The 26,126-nt window shown below is 56.6% G+C and overlaps 1 protein-coding gene across 13 annotated transcripts in view; it reads left to right on the forward strand.

The window, feature by feature from the left end:
- The window catches only part of TNS1 (tensin 1), a 298,282-nt gene that overhangs the window by 124,450 nt on the left and 147,706 nt on the right, over positions 1–26,126 (forward strand). For 9 of the 13 annotated variants that reach the window (XR_014713659.1, XM_084643936.1, XM_084643941.1 and 6 more), the window contains 2 exons: positions 7,410–7,448; positions 21,176–21,217. Coding sequence is in view for 12 of the 13 variants with exons in the window: in XM_084643936.1 (XP_084500062.1) it covers positions 7,410–7,448; positions 21,176–21,217 (81 nt within the window). In the remaining variant the exon portion in view is untranslated. The remainder of the gene's footprint in view (positions 1–7,409; positions 7,449–21,175; positions 21,218–26,126) is intronic. The other 4 variants (XM_084643944.1, XM_084643937.1, XM_084643943.1 and 1 more) reach the window with 2 other exon arrangements.

Consider the following 26,126-nt stretch of genomic DNA (forward strand, 5'->3'; position numbering starts at 1 on the left):
TCTCTGCTGCAGCTCATAGAGTTCAGCTCCGACCTAGTCCTACGGTGTGACATTGGTACGGACTTCTGCTTCTGCCCTTAACCCTCTGCACTGAACTTGGACCATGTTCTCGAGTCCCCTCCACCCCAAGCCCCCACCTCGACCCGGATCCCATAGCTGGAGTCCTGACACTGTATGACCTGGGGCACGTCACTTGCTCTTTCTGGGCCTTGATGTTCCCATCTGTAAAATGGGGACAATTACTAAACTGGTGATACTAAACTGGGAGGAGTGGTAGATACGCTGGAGGGGAGGGATAGGATACAGAAGGACCTAGACAAATTGGAAGATTGGGCCAAAAGGAATCTGATGAGGTTCAATAAGGATAAGTGCAGGGTCCTGCACTTAGGACGGAAGAACCCAATGCACAGCTACAGACTAGGGACCGAATGGCTAGGCAGCAGTTCTGCGGAAAAGGACCTAGGGGTGACAGTGGACGAGAAGCTGGATATGAGTCAGCAGTGTGCCCTTGTTGCCAAGAAGGCCAATGGCATTTTGGGATGTATAAGTAGGGGCATAGCGAGCAGATCGAGGGACGTGATCGTTCCCCTCTATTCGACATTGGTGAGGCCTCATCTGGAGTACTGTGTCCAGTTTTGGGCCCCACACTTCAAGAAGGATGTGGATAAATTGGAGAGAGTCCAGCGAAGGGCAACAAAAATGATTAGGGGACTGGAACACATGACTTATGAGGAGAGGCTGAGGGAGCTGGGATTGTTTAGCCTGCAGAAGAGAAGAATGAGGGGGGATTTGATAGCTGCTTTCAACTACCTGAAAGGGGGTTCCAAAGAGGATGGCTCTAGACTGTTCTCAATGGTAGGAGATGACAGAACGAGGAGTAATGGTCTCAAGTTGCAGTGGGGGAGGTTTAGATTGGATATTAGGAAAAACTTTTTCACTAAGAGGGTGGTGAAACACTGGAATGCGTTACCTAGGGAGGTGGTAGAATCTCCTTCCTTAGAGGTTTTTAAGGTCAGGCTTGACAAAGCCCTGGCTGGGATTATTTAACTGGGAATTGGTCCTGCTTTGAGCAGGGGGTTGGACTAGATGACCTTCTGGGGTCCCTTCCAACCCTGATATTCTATGATTCTATGATTCTATGATTCTATAGCATTGCAGGACTTCAAGGGACCTCGAGAGGTCATCTAGTCCAGTCCCCTGCCTTCATGGCAAGACTCAGTATTATTATCCAGACCATCCCTGACAGGTGTGTGTCTAACCTGCTCTTAAAAACCTCCAATGATGGAGATTCCACAACCTCCCTGGGCAATTTATTCTAGGGCTTAATCACTCTGACAGTTAGGACATTTTTCCTCATGTCCAACCTAAACCGCCCTGGCTGCAATTTAAGCCCTTTGCTTCTTGTCCTGTCCTCAGCAGTTAAAGAGAACATTTTTTCTCTCTCCTTGCTGTAACAACCTTTTATGTACTTGAAAACTGTTCTCATGTCCCCTCTCAGTCTTCTCTTCTCCAGACTAAACAAACCCAATTTTTTCAGTCTTCCCTCCTAGGTCATGTTTTCTAGACCTTTTGGTTGCTCTCCTCTGGCCTTTCTTCAGTTTGTCCACATCTTTCCTGAAATGTGGTGCCCAGAACTGGACACAATGCTCCAGTTGAGGCCTAATCAGTGTGGAGTAGAGCGGAAGAATTACTGCTCGTGTCTTGCTTACAACACTCCTGTTGACACATGATGTTGGCTTTTTTTGCAACAGCGTGACACTGTTGACTCATATTTAGCTTGTGATCCACTCGGACCCCCAGTTCCCTTTCTGCAGTTCTCCTTCCTAGGCAGTCATTGCCCACTTTGTATGTGTGCAACTGATTGTTCCTTCTTAAGTGGAGTATTTTGCATTTGTCCTTATTGAATTTCATCCTATTGACTTCAGCCCATTTCTCCAGTTTGTCCTGATGGTTTTGAGTTCTAACCCTATCCTCCAAAGCACTTGCAACCCCTCCCAGCTTGGTATCGTCCGCAAACTTTATAATCATCCTGACTGCAGAGGTGCATGTCAGTCTGACTTTCCGGTTGGTTGTGAAGTGCTTTGAGATCCTGGGATGGCAGGTGTTAGTAGAGGGCAAAGCTTCACCGTGTGAAACTGGCTTTAAGATTAGGACCCAGAAGTATGTCTTGGCCACACCCCGCAATGCCCAGGGGTGTTCGCGTCGGGGGTCTTCATAGATTTTGAGTCCAGAAGGGACCGATATGATCACCCAGTCTGACCTCCTGCATCATCCAGGTCAGAGAACCCCCTATTGATTCCTGCATGAAGCCCGTCATGCAGTTGTAGTAGAGCTAGACCCTAGTTTAAGATGCTCTAAAGACTTCAAGTGACGGAGGATCGACCCCGCCTTTAGATCCATTGTTCCAGTGGTTAATTACCCTCACCGTTAAAAACCGGGGCCTTGTTCGTAGCCTGAATTTCTATAGCTGCAGCTTCCAGGCATTGCACCGTGTCCAGCCTGTGCTCTCAGAAGTCAGTTCCCCTTGTGGGGGCTTGGATAAATTAAACAGAGCCCGTTCCTTCAGTCTCTCGCTGCAAGCTGGCTTTTCCAGACCAGGAATCTTTCCCGTAGCTTTTTTTCTGACTGCTCTCCGGCATTACCAGGCTTGGTTTGGCTGGTTATAGAGATGTGGGCCAGCTGTGGAATTCAGAGCTGGCTCTGAGTCCAAGACTTTGGGACGTGGGATTTGCTTTGGGGTGCTGGGAAGTTGGACCCCTCAGCAATGTTCGTCCATCCCAGAAATCTCAGCACAGGGCCTGAGAAACACTGGAATGATGGTGCAGAGACATTCCGGTCACTTCCCTATGTCCATCCCTCGGAGGGGGACATGCAGGGGCTTGGGTACTTAGCAGCTCTTGCTGGGAAGTAGCTGTGGCTTCCCTGGCATGCGTGTCTTCGTGCCGTATCAATATCAACAAATAGTTTTGAGCCACAAGCTCCTTCCAGGAAATTCTGGGTTGGATTGCCAGTGCGAGTGGCAGGATATACTGGGCGGAGCGGAGCTTGGCGTGTGGTGCGGGGCTGGGGACATGGGAAAGTGAACCAGCAAAACTGGGCTTACGCTGCCCTTGACGCTGTTTTCTGCAGTGGGTAAAGATCACCCTGCGTGTAGAGGAGAAAAGGGCCAGCCCAGGAGCAGCATCAGAAGAGGTTTGCTGCCCGGCGTGAGTCCCAGCTGTTGTCGCAATCAGGATGATGGCTGGGCCACTCTGTTCTGCTCGGCAGGAGCCCGGGTTTGAGCCCCTCCAGAGCTATTCGATACCCAGACCCTGAGTCCTTTGGCAAATCCGGACCTGACGCAGGGACCAAGAGGAATACGGAGGAAACAAAGCCCGAGGTTAATTGGCAGTAATTTGCCTCTGGTAATTACTGGAACAATAGCTTGGCTGTTTCGTCTGACATCTGCGGTCTTTTGCTCCACTTCAAAGGTTCCATGCACGCTGCTTAAAACAACTTTACATAATGACCCCGGGCCCTGAGCCCAGGTTCTTCAGCACTCCGAGCACAGGCCCCTGTCATTTGAACTAAAGGAGCTACTCAGTTGGCAAGTAGCAGTGGTAGGCTGTTACCCTCTGCAGCCCAGCCATTAGAGGAGGCCACTGTAGCAGTACGGCCTTTTGATAGCAGCCGAGACCTCTCTTCACACAGGACTGTAGGCCAGCCCTGCATCTGGAGAGCAGCGTCCGTAAGAGCAGACATCGCTGTCGTCAGCTACTGCAGCTGCTTGCCTGCGGCTCGAGGGATCGAACTGACGATCTGCTCTCTGAACACCCAGCCCCAGCCCCTCAGGTCGAAGGGCAGTCTCCATCAGGGAGGCACAGTTTCAAAGAACTCTGGTAATTAACTCATTAGTTAATTCAGCAAATGAGCTCTCAGTGGGATTACCCCTAAATACTCCCCTGGTATTAATACAGAGCACTGCTTCAGCCTTTCCAAACATGAATCCTCGGCCCAGCAGCTTCATACCCATTCAGCAGATGGGGAAACTGAGTCACGGGGCAGGAAAGGGACACATCTGAGCTCAGAGAGAGCCTCAGCATCAGAACCAGCAACAAAAATGAGGAGTCCCATTCCTGGGCTCAGATCGAGATCCTCAGCCTCTCTCTTCTGTTGGGGTTTGTTTTGTCATGCCTTCAGCTACTAGATAAACCCTGCAGCGGGAAACCCATCCGTCCATCAGTGTCCGTCCCCGGGGTATCTGAGCACTGAGCCAGCCCCTGCGGGCTCACCCCGGCTGTCGCTGGCTGGGCACTACCCCAGCAGCTCGCCGGATAAGACACAGTAACGCCATACACCACGATTCACTTTTTCAGCATCTTTCATTGAAGCTGCTTCTCACGGCGCTGGCAGAGGGCTGATTTAAGGAGGCGGAGAAGGGACACGGGGCATTCCAGGTGCTGCGCCGACGGATGCTCGTGCGCGAGCACTGGGCAGATGATGTGGGCTGCCGGGGGGACTCTGATGCTTGGTGAGCAGAGGGTACGTGGAGGGAAGACGGCTGAGAGGCACAGGGAGGGACCTGGCATTGATGACCTTGACCAAAGGTTAATGTCCCCGACACATGGCAGCAGCCAGTGGCTACTGCGACGAGCTACCAGTGTAGGAGATCAGCTTGCTGGTGCGGCTCCGATCCGGAGCATTTCCTTTCTTCTGTGGGAGGTTGCTGCAGCTGTTGTGTTTCTGGGGGCAGCAGGTGGGAGGGAGAGGAGCGGTGGGAGAGGGGGCACATCATGTTTTCGGGGGGGAGCTGCAAGGGACATACAAATACCTTCCAGCACTGAGGGACGCATGGGGGGACAGCCTCTCGGAGCTGGAGCTCCGGGTGGGCAGAGAAGCTGCTTTCTGTGTGTGTGTGTTTTTGCCCAAGTTCGATCTTTGCACAATAAAACTGTCCCCAGGAAGAGACTCAGGCCGGGCAGTGAGAGCCAGCCGGAGTGAGGGGAAACTGAGGCAGCGGCTAGCCCGAAGCTAGGCTCGGTAGGCGACAGCCTGGACGTAACGGGCGAGCGTGGGAATCCATGCTACGTGAAGGGGAGCGACTGCTCCCGCTTTCGAACACTGGGGCGGAGGATTGTGCAGAGCTCGTGAGCTCTTGCTCTGACCACGCAGTCTGGCTACAAGACCCTTTTATTCTGCCACAGCTGCCATCCGGAATAGCCAGCCTCCTTCATTTCCCCTCCAACAGCTCTTCTCTTCCCCTCCCTTCCGGGCGAGGGACCAGAGCCAGCATGAGCATCTTTGGATGAACCTGCACGGCAATTATTCGCTCGCACCAATGTGAGACGGTACACGGGACGCTAGCCATGCCCCGGGAGGCTTGGCAAGATGCTTCTTTGGGCATGTGAGATGCCGGCTACGAGGAAAGCCAGAGGCCAGCTGCTTGCGCTGAGGTCTGTGCAGCGTGGACAAGAGACGTTGCAAGGGGTGGTTGGTCTTTGCAAGGACGGGGCTGCTGGGCTCAGCAGAGGGTTCTGTGCTTCTTGCATGTGGGGGGGGCAAGCAGGTGAAATGCGCCTGCTGAGTGTGCCTGGGGACCCCGCCTGTCCGTGGAGGCTCAAGCCACGTTAGCTAACAACAGTCGTGCAGCTGGTGCGGGGCGTGGGGGAGGGACTGCAGAGCAGAAATGTTACATACTGGCCCCCCAGTGCCCAGCGGTAGCAGGTGCCATGGCCTAGCAAGATGGTTTCTCGCTGGAGGAGAAATCCGTGGCACGCACTGAGTTCACGCTTCGCGTAACTCGTTTATCCAGCGGCCTAGGGCCCAGGTGGTCACGAAGGGCAGGGAGGCAACGGCTGCTTTAGCCGTCCCAGCCCAACTCTACTGCCCAGTTTCCAGGGAGTAATGCTGCCCCAAGAACGGACTCCGGCTAGGGCGATTCAAGCTCTCCTGCCCTTTGCAACAGCTCCCCCAACCAGAAACTACATCACAAACCGAACAGCCGCGCAAGCATCGTCTCCTGCTACGCGAGAAGCCGGTGTAATGCCGCCACCTGGTGCCTCCCACCGTAATGGGGCTAACCTGCCACGCGGTCGCCTTCTCCATGCTGGAGCAAAGTGCCGGCGTTCCCACTCCTAGCCTGAGTTCCCCAGTCTTGGCTCCTTCAGGATCCTACCATCTAGAAACAACGAAACCCGCCTAATTTCCAAAGCAGTTGTCAAAATCGAATCGCTCTCCTTCTTAAGAGGCAAATCGATTCCTCTTCCCTGGCAGACAAGTCACCTGCTGTCTGCCCTTCAGCCTGGAATGTGCCAGGAAACCGTCAGATCCCCCACCTCAGCCCATGATGTGAGAAGGGGCTGGGGGTTGAAAACAAAGGGACGCATGGTTCAGGCAGAGAAAAGGAAGTCCTCTACGCTTAAGTTGGCGTAGTTCACTACTGGTGGGAGTGGGGGCTGGGGGGGTCATTGAGGCAAATGCTGAGGCTGGACTCCAGATTCTGTAACTTCTTTGCTGTGTGAGCTGAAATGGTGTTTCAAGGGGAGCCACCCTCATGCTGCAGGGCCGATCACCAGCAGGGGTCAGGAGGAATTTCTCCTTCCCTTGGTATAACACAGCTCCGTTGATCAGGCTCATTGGTATGTTCCCTCCCACCTCTGAAGGATCAGGGGTAGGTCACCACCAGAGTGGATGGAGCCACATGGAACGCTCCCCGTTCTCGGCCTCAGAGGCCCTGCTGGTTTGTTGCACATCGATCCGCGATGGGCTGGGTGCGTGGGTTAAGCTAATCCAGGAAATGATCATGGGGGGTGTTTTGCAGATGTGTGTGCGAGTCCCGTCCCAAAGCTCTGCCGTGATTAGAGAAATGCCCTCTGGAGGGGGCTGATTGCAACATACCACCAGCCAAGGAGCCTGTGTGAAAAGCAGTAGCCAGCCAAGTATGCTCAGATTAATGCTTGCAGTTAATACAGCAGCTCTCCCTCACGTAGACCCTGGGCGGTCCGAGGACCGGGGAAGACGAAGCCAGGGCCCTGGCATGTTTGGGGCAGTTGGGTCCACGGGCAGGTCTCCCTCTTGTGAAGCGGTTGAGCATTGCACAGAATGGTGTGGTAGCCATTGCCAGTGGGTTCTAGGCTGGGCCGTCACCCCCTTCCTTCTGCACGTCCCTGCGCGGTTCAGGTCTTCCCCGGCCCATGTGAAGGAGCGCAGCCATTCGCCAGAGCTGACCACAGCCGCATCGCTCAGTGGAGCAGGCCTCCGTGGACGGGGGGAGCAGACATGAGGGGGGGTGTCCGGGGGCAGGCTCCTAGCGGCGGCCCCCCAGCCCAGGTCACGCCGCATGTAAGATGGCCAAGAGCCCGGTCTCCGCTTTGCCGCGCCTAGGGACTGGTGACATTCTAACGCCGGGTCTTCTTGTGTTTGCTTCGCAGGCGGCTACCCCGTGTGCGCCTCCCGCCAACTCTGAGCTGGTAAGTGGGCCGACCCCTCTTCCCCGGGGGCACTGTGGCCGCGGCTTCACGGCGGCTCTTGCCACTGCAAAAAAGGACACGGTGAAACAGCATTGGCACCTGGGGAGGGAGCAGAGCACGGGGCTGGGAACCAGGGGAGTTGCATTCTTGGCTCTGCCACGGAGCCAGCGGTGCCTCAGTTTCCCTCTCTGTCCAACATGGGCCTGCCGTGGTCCTTCCCTGTGGCAGGGGCAGTGGGATGCTGTGAGGGAAGGAGCAGAATTATTTGGAACAATCTGTAGAGCCCATTAGGGTGTCAGTGACCAACTAGCTGGCAGTGCTTAGGTGACCCAGAAGGAACTGATCCCCTGTGGGTGACCTGGAGTCTAGAAGGGCGTGGATGGAAAAGAGGGTCTGGTATAGGGAGAGGAAGGATGGTCCGGGGGTTAGCCTGGGATGTGTGAGACCTGGTTTCTAGTCCCTGCTCTGCACAGGCTCCCTGGGTGGCCTTAGCCAAGTTACTTAGTTGCTCCGTGCCTCAGTTTCCCCTCTGTAAAATGGGGCTAATGGCCCTGCCTCACAGGGGGGGTTGTGAGGGTCTGTGGATTGAAGGCAGCGAGGTGCTCTGATAGTATGGTAAGCGGGGGGTTAGGTAGATAGGGAGGTTGGCATGAGAGGGTGGTCTCCGTGTCAGGGGGGCTGGGACTGGCCCAGACTCGCCCTGGCAGAGTTTGGGTGGTGGGTGAGCGAGGGCTGTTCGCAGCCAGGCTGGTGCTGGGGTGTTTCCGAAAGGACCAGACAAAGGGCACTGAATTCCCTCCACTTGCCAGGTTCAGCAGCTGGCTGCGTGTACTCCAGAGTGAGCCCGACTGGCTCTGAGAGCTGCCCTGGGACACTTCATCCGCCCCTCTCCGTCCTGTCCCCAAAGCCCCGTACAGCACCAAGGCAAAGCACTGACCGAGCTGACAGCTCAGAAATGGGACCCATCGGTGTGCCAGTAGGGGGCACTGTTGCCTCCTGGTCAATACTGAACTGCTGCTGCCGGGCAGGATTTAGCAGGCACTGGATAGCTAAGAGAGCCAGCTTAGCGAGGGGAAGTCAGTCCCAGCTGGTGGCTAATGCTGATCAGGAAGTTTCTTGTGGAGCAGGTCTTGGCGCCAGGCATGCTGGGGTAGTTACATTCCGCTTGCTGCAATAAGGAAAGCCCCGGCCGTTTCACTTCTCTGAACTGCAACACTGGTTACTGCCACCGTCCCCCTTTCGGTGGCAGGTGAATTCCCTCCTGATGTGACGAATCTGGGCTGTCGCTGTGCTCAAGCCCCGGCGAGAGAATGTGGATCCCCCTGCTTGGAAAGAGGTCTCTTGAGCTGTGGGAGAATCACCATTAGCAGTATAGGGCCTATGGCACACAGAGAAGCACTTCCAATTCCCTCCAGTAGAGGACAGTGGTGCACATACACACTTGCCGTTTATATGTAGGGGTGGCGTCACAGTAGCAAACGGCTGGCGTATGACGCATTTTGGCCTCAGGATCCTCAGCTGGTGGCCTGTATTCATTTTCGGAGGCCTAGTCTCCGCGCAGCTGACTCTTGAGGAATTGTTGCTTGCCACAGATCAGCAGTTCAACTCCCCGCGCCTCTTGCTGTTGGGTCGGCATGGGAAAGTTATTCAGAGCTCAGAGGCAGCTCAGTTCTGGTTCAGCCTGCTCTGTGGGCCTAATGCATGTGCCATCGGGGGGCGATAGCAAAGGGGGGTGCAGGGGATAGGAGGCAGATGCAGCAGGCTTTCCTGTTCTCAGGGTCTGGCCTCTCCTCTGCCACCTCCCCTAGCATTAGCAGTCACAGGTGAGTCAGCAATTACCGGGAGCAGGTGTCTATCTCGGTGCGCTCGTGTTATGGCCCTGTGCACTTGGAAAGCCCGCCAGGAAATCGGCCTGGGAAACCTGCATTCTGGTCGGGACCCAATTCTCCTTGCCGAATTCTAGGGGACGGTTAGTCAGGATGTTTGGGTCGGTCCAGGATAGAAACAGGGCCGAGGTGCAACGCGCAGATTCAGATTCAGGTTAGGATCTGGCCCTGCCCAAACCCGTGGGCTCTTGGCCCCGGGATTAGTTCAGATAGAGATACGGGCCAGCTGTACAATTCAGGGCGAGATCCGCAGCGGGACCCCGAGCCCCCTTGATGTCTGGGGAGGGGCTTGGGCCAGGATCCATTTATAACTCATGAGTCTTACCCCATCCCAATGGCATTCGGTTCCCATCACACCAGGGGCACGCTCAGATTCCACCACAGCCAAGTAATTCTTGTCCTCGCCTCCCCGCAGTGGTCTCATTTGAAATTGGTGGGACTGCAGGGCTTCATGGCCGTGCCAGGAACAATACAGCTCCGGACGCGGGGGTCTGCCATTTTGAAGGGTGAGCCGGGAGAATCTGTTCCTGATGTGGGCTCACCCAGGTCTCAGTTCCCTTCTTTGGGCATGAAGCTCTGCCATCCTCAGCAGCCTAAACTCGTATGTGCCACGGGCAGAGAACAGCTGGGACCCACCAACGCCTGATGCCTCTGCAGTGGTAGGGAATTGACTAGGTGAAATATACCCAGATGATCCCAGTTGATGAACCATGTCCCTGCCAGCCCCGCTCCTGAGCTGACCCGGGGGGGAAATTCCGACTCGGATGATGACCCTTAGCCTGGCCCTCCGACTGCAGGACAGCCTGGCAAGCCCTTTGTCTCTGCACGCTGCCATGGTGAATTCCTAGCGTGGGTTTGTGGGCAGTCACAGAGCAGGGCATTCGAGAAGCGACGTGGGGCCGGCGCTGTGTCTTCCCTTTGCCTGATTGACAACCGAATCCCTAGGGAGCGGCTCAGGGCACTGAGGGGCAGCCCGGGGCCCCGATCCAGCCGGGCACTGGTGCACGGGCCGTGTTCAAAGGGACTTTAATTGGCACGAAGAGCTGAGCGGAAGCGGGGCCTTGGCTTTTTGCCTTGTCTGGGCTCTTTGAACCTGTGGGCCATCCCTCTGAGCTTGCCCCCCTGCCCGCCCAGCCGCAAGCAGGACATGTGCTGTGTCGGAGCCTTGCAGCTTGGAGATAAGGGGGTTGCTTGGGCACCGTGCCACTGAACGGTTATTTTGACATCTCGGCGGTTAATGTAAGAAGCCAGCAAGAACTCCCCCGCTGTGCCCAGGGCAGGCTTTTCCCTGCCCAGAGAACCAGCCGGGCTTTCCTAGAGGCTGGGTCCTGCCCGGTGTGGATGTGGGGTGCTGAGCTGGGCGGCCCTGATCCTGCACTGACGGAGTTAGTCTGAGCCCAGTTTCTTCGGCAGGCCTCCAGCTGCCGGCGGGCGACAGGGGCCCAAGAGTGGGTCTGATCCCAGTCAGTAGAGGACAGCGGGTTGCCGGTGCCGTAGCCAGGATGTCTGCCCCACAGCAGCAGAGCTCTGTGATTTATACCCCTCTCCAGACCAGTGGTCCCCAAACTTTTCAGGGTTGTGCCCCCCCTTACCCCTGTCCAGCCCCCCCAACCCCCACAGGCCGTGAGCGGGGTTGTGGCTCCGGCGGGGAGTGGGGGGGGGAAAAACGTGGATAGGGGTAAGGGGATCAAGGCTGGGGGCAGGACTGGTAGCCAGGGCGCAGGGCTGGGAGTGGGGCCGCCGCCCCCGGTGGGAGGCAGACAGGGGTAAGGGGGCCAAGGCTGGGGCCACAGCTTGGGGTGGAGCTGGCATCTAGGGCCCCTGGGCATGGAGCCTGAAGCAGAGCCCTGGGTGCGGGCTTGGCAGCTTGGGCCGGGAGCGGAGCCTTGGTTGTGGGGTGAGCAGCTGGGGCCGTGGCCAGGAGCAGATCTGGGCAGCGCTTCCCCCCTGCCCCCCATGGGGGCTGGCCTGGGCCCCAGCCTTGCCCCTCCCTCCGCCCCGGAACGGTCCTCTGTGCCTCCCCGGGACGGTGCGCCCCACAGTTTGGGGACCTCTGCTCTAGACCATAGTGTGAGGTGGGGGCTCAGCCCCACAGCTGGCGTGGAGGCAGGAGGCTGCTGCTGTCTGTGTGAGGCCAGTGCTGGGCACCTCCCGGCAAACAGCAGAACACGAGCATGAGCCGTTGCTGCTGAGTTTCTGAGCAGGTCCTGCCCTGCCAGCAGCCGGCAAAGTGCCCAGAGAGCTGGCGGCGCCAGTCCCAAGCAGCCAGAAGCCCTGGAGCAGCCCCGCCCGGTGCCCTGCCAAATCACAAGAGTCGCTTAAAAATCTCGAGATTTTTAAAAAATTTAAAATTTAAAAAATTAAGGCCTGGGGGGATCTTTGCCTTCTGTTTCTGAGCGTTTTGGGGGCCCCTCGTTTCTTGTTTTCAAGTTTTTCTCTGCCATCCCGCATGGGGCAGGGCAGGAACTTGTTTGTTTGGAAATGCAAGCTGAGAGTCTCCTCCAGTCCCATGACTCCGGGAGCTGGGGCTTTAAGGACATCGACTATCTCAAGAAAATCAGCAGAGTTGGGAGGGCCCCCTTGACCACGTCAATGAAATCCTCGCCTGACGCGACTGCGAAATGGACTGGCGCAGCCTGCAGCAGGGAGGGCGCATGTGGCTGGGCCCACTCCACCCTTCAAGGGCAGCGCTGTGACTCTCAGGAGGGCAGCTCGAGCCAATTAGAGGCAGGCGTAGAGGCCGGTCCGTTCCCCACCTGCCCTCCTCTGGACGGGTAGCCACCACCATGTGCCACTGATGGCCCGGGAGGGGGACACGCAGTCAAAGATCCAGAACTGAGCAGGGCCCCGTGCAAAGGCTGGGCTCTGTTTTCCTTCAGAGCCTGGGGCGTTTTCTTCCCACCCGGGGAGATCGCTCTAGCAGATGTGCCCGGGGCTCGTTTTCTTTTCTCTGATGCTGTTTAGATTGAGGAAGATGATTATTTTCACCCCTTGTTTTCCCTGGAAATCTTAATGTAAGTCAGAAACAATTAAGCTGACAGGCTGCAGGGATTTCTTCGCCAGAGCAACAAACAGGAACAATTCCCAGCAGGTCTCCGCTGATAGAAGAGGAACAGGGAATTGCTAAAACAGCTGTCCTGTGAAACAGCCCATGTTGTTCCATCTGAACTGTGAGCCGTGTGTGTCCTCGGGGCCGAGGCGCTGGCTTCTCTTGTCAACAAGATCTCCTCTCTGCTCCGCTCCGAAAGCTGCGGCAGGCGTCTGTTGAAATGTCCCACTGCTTTGTTAATGTAGGGTTACTTGTGAGTGGCGGGCTGGGCTTTGTCAGTGGAGGGCTGGGCTAGGTTTGTTATTGTAGGGTTCCTTGTGGGCACCAGGGCGTGCTCGCTGGTTTTATTATTGTAGGGTGGCTTATGCATGCTGATCTGCCGATGAAGTGAGCTGTAGCTCACGAAAGCTCATGCTCAAATAAATTGGTTAGTCTCTAGGGTGCCACAGGTCCTCCTTTTCTTTTTGCAGATACAGACTAACACGGCTGCTACTCTGAGATCTGCCAACAGCGATTGGTTGTTGCAGGGATGGGACTTTGTACACAAGTTTGTTATTGTAGGGTTGCTCCTGAGAGTTGGTCTTTGTGTACTGTTATCGTAGTACGTGGTTGCTCTTTGCTGGCTGTGCTGGGTGGGGCGGGGTTACCCCCTGTGCTCGGAACGGACCCCCGAGGCTGCCATGCACTTGCCATAAACCAATGAGGCCCCTTCCCCCAGCCCTAGTCACTCGGGTGGTCTCGGCGGGCGGGTCTGGGGTTTAGGAGGAGCCCGAGGGCGCTGCCTGTCCTGGGATCTCCCGGGGCACAGCCGGGCTCAACTCTCCAGGGCTTTCCCTGGCGCGGCCATCATGCCACCTCGGGTGCCCCCTGTGAAACAGGTGCCTGTGAGTGACTCCATCCCGGGACGCGAACTGGGGGGGGGGCTGGGAGCAGTGACAGATGGGGGGGTGGGCTTGGTCCTTCCCCTGCCGGGCCAGGCTTGGCTCCTCCCTCTGCGTCGCGGACGGTCAGCTGGTGCCGCAGGTGGTCCAAGCCACAGGGGCGAGGAGGGGGCCCTCCCTGCTGTAGCAGCTGGCAGGAGCTCCCGCCTCGCCCCAGATACCCCGGTGATGGGCACAGTGCAGGACAGGATTGAGTCTCCTCCACAGACCTCGACCTAGGACCCGAGGGACGGGATGTTTCACTACGTCCCTGATCTCCTCCCCAAGGGGTATCATTGAGCCCCGAGAGGCCAGGTGCCCACCCCATCTCCTGACTGATGTGCTGCCCCCCAGTGTTGGCAGGGGGCGTGGCTGAGGGCGGCCTCCCAGTGCGTCTGCTTGTTCGTGGTTGCGTTTTAAGCCCAAGATGTACCAGCTGGAAGCCAGCCCCCTGGGGAGCCTGGAGTATCTTTCCCCTGAATCCCAGATCCAGGCCTTGGTGATGTGGTTACAGGCAATGGGAGGAAATTACCATGGGAAAACGGGCTACATAAATCAATCCGGAATTAATTGGAAACACCATCCGTGCGAAAAGCCAGGGCTCGTGCTTCACTCGGGAAGGAAGGTGGCCAGTGGGGGCTGCAGAGAGAGCCCATTGCAAAGGCCCAGCTGGAGGGGAGATTGCAGAAAGGCCGCTGTGGAGGGGCTCGAAGCAGGAACGAGGGGGCTGGGGCCTGCTCTGAAGGCTTGGCCCAGGCCCCTGGAGCAGCAGACAGGCCGATTTCTGACTTGCATCTGACAGTGCAAAGGAGGGAGGGGAAGAGAGTCTGGCTGAGCGCGCATGGGGAAGGGCAGTGTGCACGAGGGAGTGTGCGTGGGTGTGGCTAAGTGTGAGATGCGTGAGCGTGCATGGGAGTGGGTGAGAACGTTCACGGGAGCAGGTGAGTATGCGTGGGTGAGAGTGTCCATTGGAGCAGGAGTGGGAGAGAGGGTGCCCGGGGAGGGGGAGTGTGGGTTGAGAGGGTACCCGAGGGCAGGGGCGAGAGAAGGTGCCCAGGAGCGGGTGAGCAGGTGACTGGGAGTGGGTGCCCAGGGGTGGATGCGAGGGGCCCCAGAAGTGGGTGAGCAGGTGACTGGGGTGGGTGCCCGGGGCGGGGGCGAGAGTGACCGGGGGGTGGGTGTGGGTATGAGGGTACCTGGGGGTGGATGCGCAGGGGCCTGGAAGCGCGTGAGAGGGTATCAGTTAGCTTTGCGTGTCGTGGGAATGGATCAGTTGATTTTGCATGTGCACCGTAGCCCTGACGCACCTTCTCGTTGTACGTTAAGCAATGTGATAACATCTGTCCCATGTTCTCTTCTCCTGTCCCCGTACGGAGAAGCGTGTGCAGCGTTTTGGCAGGGTCTGCTCTGTCCTCTCTTTTCCAGCCCCTGTGTCCCAGGGTCGGGCTTTCTGTGCGGGCGTCTTGCTGTCAGCCGGGAGGCGTCGGGGTGACAGTCCTGCAGGCCAGTATTAACAAGCGCTGAGTGATTTTCGGCCTGACGCCCGGAAAGGACTAAACAGCTGCCTCCTGCCACACGGGCCCCTGGGGGGCCCTCGGAATCGCTTGTCTCGCTTGCAAATCTTGGCTTGACATCTCCTGTGTGTGCACGGAGCAGACACCCCCGGGGCAGCACGCTCCCGGGTGATCTCTCGCAGGTACTTCCCTGGCCCCCATGACTGTCTTCTCTGAGCACTTCCCAATCTGTGGTGGCTGTCTGCTCACACCTCTCCCCGCTTCCCTTGTGAAGCAGGGCAGGGCTATTCTCCCACATTGTACAGAGGGGAAACTGAGGCATGGAGCGACTCAGGCTCGGATCCACAAAGGTGTTCAGGCTGAGGGGCCGGAGGAGCGAATTCAGGGGCCTAAGACCTTTGTGGCTCTGGACTGAAGTGACTTATCAGGGGTCCCAGAGAGCGTTTGTGGCGGAGCAGGGATTTGAACTGTGGTCTCCCAAGTGCTAAGCTCACCATTGGACCATCCATCCTCTCAGCTCTGCCTGCCTGGCTTAATCACAAGGACCCCCGCCTGATGGGAAGCAAGCGAAGAGGCACCGTGCTCATTTCACGCCAAAGCTTTCCAAGCAATTATCTTCTGCGCTTCCCTCACCAGTGCACCGTGATGTGTCTCGCATTGATCCAGCTGCTGTTATCACAGCCTGGGGTTTAATCTCTCCATGGCACATCCATGCTGCGAACGCTGCAAGGAGCCCGCCGGTCCCAGAGGAAGCTCGCCAGCCCGCTCCAGGATACTTATCTGGAGAAAAACACACAGTCTTGTCCGTTTGGGACCGTTAGTGCAGTGTCAGGAGGAAGCTGATGGGGGTGTGAGGAGCCCAGCCCAGTCTGGAGATTATGGCCCAGGCTGGCTTGCAGGCCCAGCGCATGCCTGAAACGAGACGGGGAGTCCTGTGTTTGGTGGAGCCAGTTCATGGCTAGAGCCGGGGCTGTGTGGGGAGTGGCGGGTAGGGCGGATTTGGGACACAGCCCACCTTGTAAATACCTGCCCCATCGCAGGCAAATGAACGAGGTGGCTCCAAAGGCATCCCCCATCACTGACAATGCAGAAATAGACCAGGGTCTCCACGCGGGACTCCCTGCCAAAATGGGCTTCCCCCGCATGCACCTCTGCCCGGATAGGCCGGGGCCATCAGTAACGCTCGCCGTCCGTGGAGGTGCCATCCTCTCCGATTGGCCCTGGCCCCCGGGCACAGTGGTCTGGAGGCCCCGGCCTGCCCTGTTTAGCTCACCCGTGTCCACTGAGCTGAGAGAAGCCTGAGCTAGAGACAGCCACGAAGGCCTTGGGCCAAATGGACCTGATCCGGAGAAGTACTGAGCTCCGATTTCCATGGGAGCTGGGGTGCTAAGCCCTGCTCAGAATGAGGTCCGTAGTTGATGGGTAATGTGGCCTAGGAGATCTGTAACCAACAGCAACAGCTGAAAGCTCAGGGCTGGGGATCACAGCTCTGGGGGATCTGCGAGAACTATCACAGCTTCACTCAGACAAGCTCATCGATCCTTGGTTAAATCACCGTCGCTTCCCTCTCCTGCCCCGAGACCTCCATGTTACCGCTGCCAAGAGCCTAGCTGCCATGGGGATGGGCACAAATCAAACTCTACAATAGCTAGTAGCAGGAGAGAGGCCTCATAGGGATCCTCTCGTGAAGCCGCACACTGGCATGGCAAAGATGCTGGTGGAAACTGACAGAGTCCCATTGGCCAGCGTGGGGGGCTGGATACAGTACTCCCCCAGAAAGACGGCCCCCGCCCTTTCCCCAGCAGCTTGTGTCTGGAGACCGCCCTCAGGCAGGAGCGTGGCTGCTCCCGACGAGATGAGGCAGGTCTCGTGAGCCACCTGTCGGGGGATATTCTGTGCAGAAGGGGAACGGTTTTGCTGCTCCGTCTCCTAGCAGGAATGCGGTGGCTCAGGTTTGCCCAGTTCCTCTCCTCGCAGGATTCCTGCTCACCGAGGGGGCTTGGCTTCTCCCTGGTGGAGCTGTGCCAGGAGGCCGTGGCTGCTTTGCTGCTGGAAGTCTTTCTTTTCGCGTACCCTGTTCAGAAATGGTTCCTTAAGTGGCTGTTGCGTTTGTCCCCCCCCAGCCCTCGTGCCTCCTGGGAATTGACCCTGGAAACAGCCAGAATGAGAGATCCCGCTTAACCCAAGAGCAGAGCGACTTCACTATCACCTTCCCCTACAATTTGCCGTCCTAACTGGAATTCGGCAACTAGAAGGCAGGACCCCGCGGCCCCTCCTCCATTGTCAAGTTTGCAGGAGATGGGGTGGTGTTACATCTCCAGGGGCTTGTTCCTGGTTGGGTTAGGATTCCATCCATCCTTCCACAGCCCTGTCTGCCTCCGCGTCTTGCCTGCGTCTTGATCTCAGAGACTTGTCAGATGGCTACGCGGCTATCGGTTCGCACCGGTGCTCAGTGCCGCTCTCGTGATGCTTGGAGCCGCGTCAGACGCCGGGTACTGGAGGCTGCTCCTGCTGGGTTGCCCACTCCGAGCCACCTCTCGGGGAGCAAAGGGGGTGGACGGGGAATCGTTTTGCTGCTTGCTTTCCTGGAGCCGGCTGGAAGGGGGAACATTACTGAAGCTCCCTGGATGTGTTGCCTTCCCAGATCCATGCTGACCGGCCTCCCTCCCTGCTGCTTTGGAGCCTTGACTCATTAGGCAGAAGATCCAAGCAGGGTGTGAACCACCAGTCCATAGTGTCCTGTGTGGAGCGGTCGGTGGCCATGCACGATCCTCGGCATGAACTGATTTAGGGCCAGTCCCAGCTGGGTCTCAGATCCTCCAGCCAGAACCTCGGTTGAGGGCCCCCAGCACCTTGCTGTGCCAGGTTCCTAGAATGGGCCTGGGGTTTGCCAGGCAGAGCATGCCACGCTCTTGCTGGGTGGCTCTGTGGCACAGCACTTGGCCAGCTCCGTGCTGGTAAATAACCGTCCTTTCCTCGGGCCGTTCCTGGGGTAGAGTGTGAAGGGATGCGAGGCTGGGAGGCTTCAGGTAACCGAATGATGCTCCAAGCTGCAGGGACCAATACACACCCTGTGGTGGTGCTTGTCTGTGTGTTCCTAGCAAAACCTCTTCATGAGGAAACTGGCAGCAGAAGAGTTAAACCGTGGCAGGCCGGGGCTGGTGGCAGGTGTTGACAACAGGGGGCGCTACCAACGCTCCCTCTCATTTTTGGCAGGCCGTGTGCGCAAAAACTGTCTTCTGTGCAAATTGTTGTGCGTCTGTGCAAATGTTTGTGGGCGCGGTGTTTCGCCGTGTGTGCGGGGTTTGGGATCTGTGTGCGTGTGGAGGGACCAGTGGGCTCTACTACCCCTGAAAGGGATCTTTCCTGGCTCCCGGTGCAGCAGATTTCTGCCATCCCAGTGAAAAAGGTCCACAGTGATTATCTGCAATACACAGCCGTTTAGTGAGAAGGAGTTACACGAGCGGTAAAGGGTTATATTAAGCACATAACTCCTATGTTAGACATTAAGAGCGATACATTCCTCTGAACAAGTCTCTCTTTCACAAACAGGCCCTGTGCTAGCCTCACGCAGTTCCTGCTTGGCAAACAGAGAGGGTGGTTACCAATTTCTTCCCTCCTGGTCTGTTCTTCCCAGCCCTCTGCTCTGTCTCGGATTCCCTCGAGGCCAGACCCGCTCTGGTCACAGTCCTACTCCAGCCCATGGAGCAGAGTTTTGGCCACTCTGTCTAGCAGCGTTGCTTTCTTCAAGCGTCACCAACCACAGTAATGCACTTCGCTCGATTTTTGTACTCTTCTTCCTCAAAGGAGTCCCTTGTCTTAAAAGCATGCCCAGTGGGCGTGTGGCTACTGATTTTACCTAATTCCTGTTTTAGAAGGGGCTGGGGGAGTGGAACCAAAGGAAGATCACCGGACGTTTACTCACTCATCAATCATTCACTCGGTCTCTCTGCCTGAGGTTCCTGCTAGCAGGTCGCTATAACCAGGTCAACCTGTGCTCCATGCTGGAACTTTATACCTGTGATGTTCACATCGCATGAGCCTGTGGTTGCCGAACAGTAGGTTCAATATCTATCGTGCTTGTGGATTTTGCCAGTTCTTCATCAAATCTGCTTCCGCTTAAAGGGACCCTGCTCCCAGGATCCTCTGCAGCCCTTCAGCCATGTTTAAGTCATGTCAAGTTATGCTCACACCCTTCATTCAGCATGGCCACATGACCGTCCCAACAGCAGGGAGCCAGTGGGCAGCAGAGGGCATGGGTGGGGTCCGAGGATCGTGAGTGAGATGGGGAGTTCTCCCCCGCTGGTTGTCCTTATTTACATCGGTTCTTCACAGGGCCGGCGGGCAGCTGGGAGCGCGGGAGCAGATCCAGGAGGTTTTCTAAGCGATGGGAGCACTGCGCTCAGCTCCCTCGTTTCTCGGGTTCAGAGCTTGGATTCGTGAATAGCATTAGGCCTGGCAGGCCGAACACTGTTCCATGCAAGGAGCCCGCGAGGAATTGACTTTCTCCAGCGGGGGCTGTTTGGAAGCAGAGCTGCTTGCACCGAGCCAGCCCCACATGTGAGCGTGGAAAAGCCCAGCGCGGAGGTGTAAATCACCCCAGCCCTAGTCCAGTGGGGCAGCCAATTGTGATACCCCCAGCGAGGGCTTCGCGGCAGAAAAGTGACTCTTCTTTTGTTAGTATGTGTTTATATAGGGCCACTCTATAAAATAACCGGTCCCTGTCCTGTGGCATATACGGGGTACTCTTTCCCATTCAGACCCTGGCCAGGACATATACAAACCCATCTCCAAGACCAGGCTCGGTTTCTTAACTATCTTCTTATCTACCTGTCAGTTTTCACTCCTTTATCTCTTCACACTGGCAGCTGTCAGACCTGGTAAAATCTCTCTGCAATAAAAGGAGAAGTGGACACTGTGAAAGATCACAGCGTTTTACAACGAGAGCGTTGCTGACCAAATATGGATTCACCCCCCTCCCCCCCGAATTTCCATATATGCACATTGTCTCAGTTAACACTGGTTTGGGGCAATTCCATGAGGTTTTATTCACCTACTAACCTTTCTGTCAGGGAATACAAGCTACCTGCTGTAAATAATGTGAACTTGTCGTTTCCGGCTAGAGCTGATCAATCACTATGCCGCCAACCATGGGCGCTGACTCTGTGGGTGCTCTGCGGCTCAAGCACCCGTGGAGAAAAAATGAAGGGGTGCTCAGCACCCACCAGGCGCAGCTGTTCAGCTTGGCCACCAATCAGCTGTTGGGTGGCTGCTGGAGCCACTCGGGGAGGGGGGAGAGGGGCGAGCGGCAGGTGGTTGGGGGGCCTTGGGGGAGGGGCGGAGCAGGGGCAGGAAGAGGCGGAGTAAAGGCGGAGCCTTGGGGGGGGCACAGCGAGGGCGGGGCCTCAGGGGTAGGGGCAGAGTGGGGGTGGGCCCTCGGGGCAGAGTCGGGGTGGAGCACCCATCGGGGGAAAATATAAAAGTCAGCACCCGTGATGGAAGCAGGTGTTTAACGTGCAGAACATGCCGACGCCCCATCGCTCGTTGAGGGCGGAGCAGGTGCTGAAATCAGCATGGCCAGCTTTTATGATTGTTGGCACGGCCTCGCAAGACCCCGGTCGCTGGCATCAGAGAGACTCTCTGCGCTCCCTTTTTCTTTTCTTTTTTAAAGTCAGTTTTCTGGACCTCGTGGTTGAGACAAGCTTGTAAACGTGACCTGAGCGTGAGCTGAGAGCTCTGCCACCAGACCGCGGGGAAAAAAGCATCCACCATTTTTAGCGATCTCAGGATTTTGAAGGCAACCTTGCGAGATCGGGGCCCGACTCGTGCTTTGCGAATGCGTGGCGTTGGCGTTGGTGTTCTTTGTGGAGCGGGGACCGTGAGCCTTAACTCTCGGGCACGGCGACCCTTCGAGCTGGGGGTGGGACTTCCTGCTGTAGGAGACACACCCGCGCTACGCTTTAAACAGAGGATAGCCACGGTGGTGTCCAGGGCAAGCTGCCCTGCGGATGGTCTCATGCGAGACACGGACACAGACTCAGGTGGCTAGCCCCTCCCACCACAGCCCCTCTGCTATTTTTAGCATGCTAGCACGATCAGAGCTGGCGTGTGTACGTCTCCTTGAGCTGGAATTTACGCCCGCAGCTCGGAGCGTAGCCGCTGCTCTGTGAAATCCCATCCCATCCATATAGAGCCGCGGCCAGGTTTCCAGGGATTGCTGGCCTTTGATGCTTTCCTTCCAGCCCTGAGCAGGGAAGGGAGCGGGACAGCTTAGCCGCTCCTGGGAAATGCGGAAAAATCAGAGGCCCTTTTGCTGTGGGCGGAGCCTTAACCGTCTCCTCTCTCTCTCTTTCCACAGCCATCCAACGGGGAGAGCACCACCAAGCATGTAGACGCCACAGTAAGTGACATGCCCTGGCGCGTTCGTATCGATGCCAGGGTTCGGGCCGAAGGGCGGGGTCCGGAGTCCGAGACAACCGAGTCTCTGTTGGTGTTCTCGTGAAGGGACTCCCACTCTTCTCCCTGTGTCGGTTTAACGACACCCGTTGTGGTGTGTTGCCCCCATGAGGGACTTATTTTGTTAGCAAGGGAAGATGGAGGCCTTGAGATTTGGCCCTCTTCCTGCTCAGGAGCATGTCCACTGAGCCATTTCCTGTCCTGAGAAGTACTATACTGGGAAGTGCCACTAGAGGACGACAATACATGACCTGCAAATGTTGCAGCTGGTACATGACATGCTAGATTTGAGGTCTTCTTCCCGAGCTGAAATCAGAAACTGTCCCCTCGAATAAGCCGTGGGTTGCACGCCTGCTGTGAATTGAGCTGAACGGCCGTGCTGCAAGCACCGTGGCCAGGCCAACTGGCTTTGGAAACCAGAGAGCGGATTTCAGCTTTCTCACGGAGCTGGAACGCGTCTGGGAGCATTTCTGCAGAGCCGAGAAAGGGCTGATAAAACGTTGTCCCTCTTAATTTTAATTCCCGCTGCATCCTGGGGGCCAGCAGGGAGGGGCAGTGGACGGTCTGAGGACCCATGCAGGAGGTGTCATGGAGTCAGGCCAGCACGAGAAATCTCCTGTGAGATGACCACCTTGCATATGCTGCTATTGAAGTCTTCTCCAAGGAGACCCATCCAATCTTTTGCGGTTCTCCCAGCACCACGAGCCCGTACCCCCATCTCCCCAGACGAGAGAGCGTTGGAGCCTGGCTCCGCGGCTGTGGGCCTAACCATCCAGCCCAAACAAATTAACTAGCGAGCTAAATCCTGTGGAATTAAACTGAACGAGGCTTCTGTCTGCAGCAGCAAAGCGGCCCTTTGTTGGCATCGGGTTTTTTTCCATTACGTGAGCAGCTGTAAACATCCTTGCGGGCGTCTGACAATAGGTTTAAGTGCTGTTTGTGGCCACGAGGCAGCAGCAACGCCCGGGGCTGTGCAGTTGAAATTCGCATCTGATCCGCACCGCCGTTCCATAGGGGGCATTGTTAGCGGGAGCAGAAGCTGCCAAGGGGTGGGGTTGCAGCAGCACCCAGAGACCCCATAGTGCCAGGCACTGCCCAGGCACAGGGTAAAAGCCTCTGCCCCAAAGATCTTCCAGGCTAACGAGACCAGAGAAGGTTGACTGGCCCCGTTTCACAGATGGGCAGTGGAGGCAAAGTGACATGGCCAAGGTCAAACAGAAAGTTGGTGTCAGAGCTGGGAACTGAACCCTGAGTTCCCGAGTCCCTGCCACAAGGCCGGTCTCCCTGGCTAAGGGCGCGTATGTGGCTAGTTTGCTGGAGCCGTTGCCGATCAGAGTGTATTTATTGGGTATTAGAACTTGGATGCGTTACCGGTTTCAGGAGAATTATCCTGCCAGGACCCAGCGCTTCCCTGCGCTCCCTTTCCACCCCTGCTACGGTAAATATGCGGGGGCGTGGCTAGCGTAATGCAAACGGCCTGGAGCTTCGTTAATTGCCAGGCCTGCTGCCCGATCTGTCTTTTGGATCTTTGCTTCCCAGTCAGATTTGGGCACGGCTCCCCTCTCCCTTCAGGGGTCTGCGGCAGGGGAGCGGGGGGGGGGGGGGGGGGGAGCCGTCTGTGAATCGCAGCTGCTGGCACCGTTTAATCCCATGAATCGTGGCCAGCCTGACCAGGTCTCAGTTAATCAGTCCAAGAAAAGGTCATTGCAATCCAGTCGCCCGCCCGTGGGACCGTGTCGCCCCCCTGTGTCAGATGGGGCTGATGAGACCTCCTTTGTAAAGGTGCTTTGAGAGCGACTGAGGAAAAGCCCGGTGTTAGAGCGAGGGGCTGTTGTTACATCATTTTCGCCTGACTTTAGCAGGCAGGTTCAGCGCAGGCTTCCCCTGCCCTGTGCTGTCAGTGCACCTTAATACCGATTTATTGCCTCGCCTTCTGGCTCTGCAGCTAGGCAGAGCACCTCTGCAGGGCAATCCAGCCATGCCCCCCTCTTGGGAGCGGGGTGGGGGAGGGTTGGGGGGGGGGAGTGTGACTTGGACAGAGGTCTGCCGGAGCCACTATGTTCGTTGCAATTTACATGAAAAGTCTATTTTGCAGGGAGTGCCAGGAGCCGGTGCAGATTGGTGTCAGGCGGGTGGCGGTTGGCTGCAGCCCCCCAAAACCTCCGCTCCTGCTTTGGCGGCTCATTTGCCGCTTCACTTGCCTGCTCTTCCCTTAGAAGTGAAGTGAAACAGGCGTGACTCCTCTCCCCCCGGGGTCCCCACCCAGCACACCCATGGCAGCCTCCAGGGGAGGAGCTGGCATTTCACGGTCTTCATGGAGAGCAAGGTGTCACGGAGTCCCTGGGCGATGCTCTGGAACTGCTCCCCATGAGGCCAGTCAGGACTCTGGGGTAGTCGCCTTTCTGTGAGCAGCCTGTCTTCAGGACACACAGCTCACACAGCTTCCACCTTCCTGGGTCTGACCTCGGAGCATTCAGCATCCTCTGCCCCTCCGTGCGCTTCCCCGCAGTGAGTCCACTCAGGTGGGGCTCCTGGGGAAGCCAGAGGGTCCTGCACCCCAACTTCGCAGTCAGACGGGACTCTCAGCCAGCCAGTAAAACAGAAGGTTTATTAGACGACAGGAACATGGTCTAACACAGAGCTTGCAGGTGCAGAGAACGGGACCCCTCAGCTGGGTCCATTCTGGGGGGCAGTGAGCCAGACAACCACGTCTGCACTTCACTCCATGTCCCAGCCAGCCCCAAACTGAAACTCCCTCCAGCCCCTCCTCCTCTGGGCTTTGTTCCTTTCCCGGGCCAGGTGGTCACCTGATTCCTTTGTTCTCCAACCCTTCAGCTTTCACCTTACAGGGGGGGAAGGGCCCAGGCCATCAGTTGCCAGAAAACAGGGTGTCGGCCATTCTCTGTGTCCAGACCCCTGCACACACCTGCCCTCTAGGGCTCTGCAATGATCATACACCCTTACCCCACCACCTAGAGACTTAAGAACTGCATAGGGGAAACTGAGGCACCCCCACAATATTCGGAGGAAACATTAAGAACAGGCCCACTTCGTCACATCTCTCCCCCCTTCGAGATCGAACTGAGCGGGGTCACTTTACCCGGTGACCTGGGGAAGTTCGAAGCCACCAATGTTCCCATGGATGCCCCAGCATCTCTCCCATTCCTTGGTAGGAGTTACACCAGGTCCTTCCAGTTTCACGCCCTCCCTTAGGTCGGGGGTGGTCGATAGCACTAGCAGGCTGCATGTGGGAAGGTTTCTGCAGCCCATGCCCTTTGGCCACCCCAAAACCCCAGGGGGTCAAACTGGGATTGGGTTTTCTCCAAGAGCTCCAGTCTGGAGGGCTGCAATTCGGGCTCTCTTGGTTAAGGGCCCCCATCTTGACCTGGGCCACATACTGTTCACTTACAGAACTAGCATGGAGACATCCCTTTCTCAACAACCTTGTCTCCCCAACAAGCTGGCCAAACACAGCCACTTGGTTATAGGACGGTATACCTTTCTAAACAGCTTTCACTCCATCTGAGACCTTCTCAAAGCTATCCACACTGGATCTTTCAACAGGAAAGTCAGTGGATCCATTCACAACAGAAAATTTCTGGCTGTTAGGAACTGAAACTTTCTTGATTAAATCACTTTCACACCCTTCAGTTGCAGTAAACTGCTTGCAAAGACTCCATGAGGATTCCTTTCCCAAGGGCTTTTCTATGCAACAATTCACCCCTCCCAGAAATTCTGCTCTTACCCTCTTTACCTAGGGCTTGCTCTAGGGGAACACTTTCCTGAGCAACAACAGACTCTTTCTGGGTCTCCCTTACATCCAGAATCACCTCTGGCCCATCAGGCGGATTCCTACACAATCCCCTTTCAGGCAAACTTACAGACTTCCTAGATAAAAGGTTAGAAGCATTCTCCTTCCCTTTGCCACACACAAGTTCAGGAATCTTTTCCTCCTTGCTACAGGTTTCCACACCCTCAGTAGGTAACACAATCACATCACCTTCATGCTCTTCTTGTGCCCTGGCTAGGATCTCACCCTGATTAGACAGAGTTGCTCCACCCTTTCCAACAACACACTAGCAACAGGCAAAATACAAGCACCAGAATTGTCTGGTCTCGGGGATTTTACATAGACCCTAACTGGATGCGACCTAGTTACAAGGCCATTCTCCCGAGCAGACACAAACTTAGGACCCTTCCCTTCCTGGGCTTTAGCTGAATCCAGAACCAGCTCTGAGACAACTGCACGACCCTCAACCATCACAGGCTGAAAGGCCCCTTCTGGATGTGACGAAGTGGGCCTGTTCTTAATGTTTCCTCCGAATATTGTGGGGGTGCCTCAGTTTCCCCTATGCAGTTCTTAAGTCTCTAGGTGGTGGGGTAAGGGTGTATGATCATTGCAGAGCCCTAGAGGGCAGGTGTGTGCAGGGGTCTGGACACAGAGAATGGCCGACACCCTGTTTTCTGGCAACTGATGGCCTGGGCCCTTCCCCCCCTGCAAGGTGAAAGCTGAAGGGTTGGAGAACAAAGGAATCAGGTGACCACCTGGCCCGGGAAAGGAACAAAGCCCAGAGGAGGAGGGGCTGGAGGGAGTTTCAGTTTGGGGCTGGCTGGGACATGGAGTGAAGTGCAGATGTGGTTGTCTGGCTCACTGCCCCCCAGAATGGACCCAGCTGAGGGGTCCCGTTCTCTGCACCTGCAAGCTCTGTGTTAGACCATGTTCCTGTCGCCTAATAAACCTTCTGTTTTACTGGCTGGCTGAGAGTCCCGTCTGACTGCGAAGTTGGGGTGCAGGACCCTCTGGCTTCCCCAGGAGCCCCACCTGAGTGGACTCACTGCGGGGAAGCGCACGG

The sequence above is a fragment of the Lepidochelys olivacea genome (genome assembly GCF_965140295.1).
Source record: "Lepidochelys olivacea isolate rLepOli2 genome assembly, chromosome: 11".
NCBI classification, from domain to species: domain Eukaryota; kingdom Metazoa; phylum Chordata; order Testudines; family Cheloniidae; genus Lepidochelys; species Lepidochelys olivacea.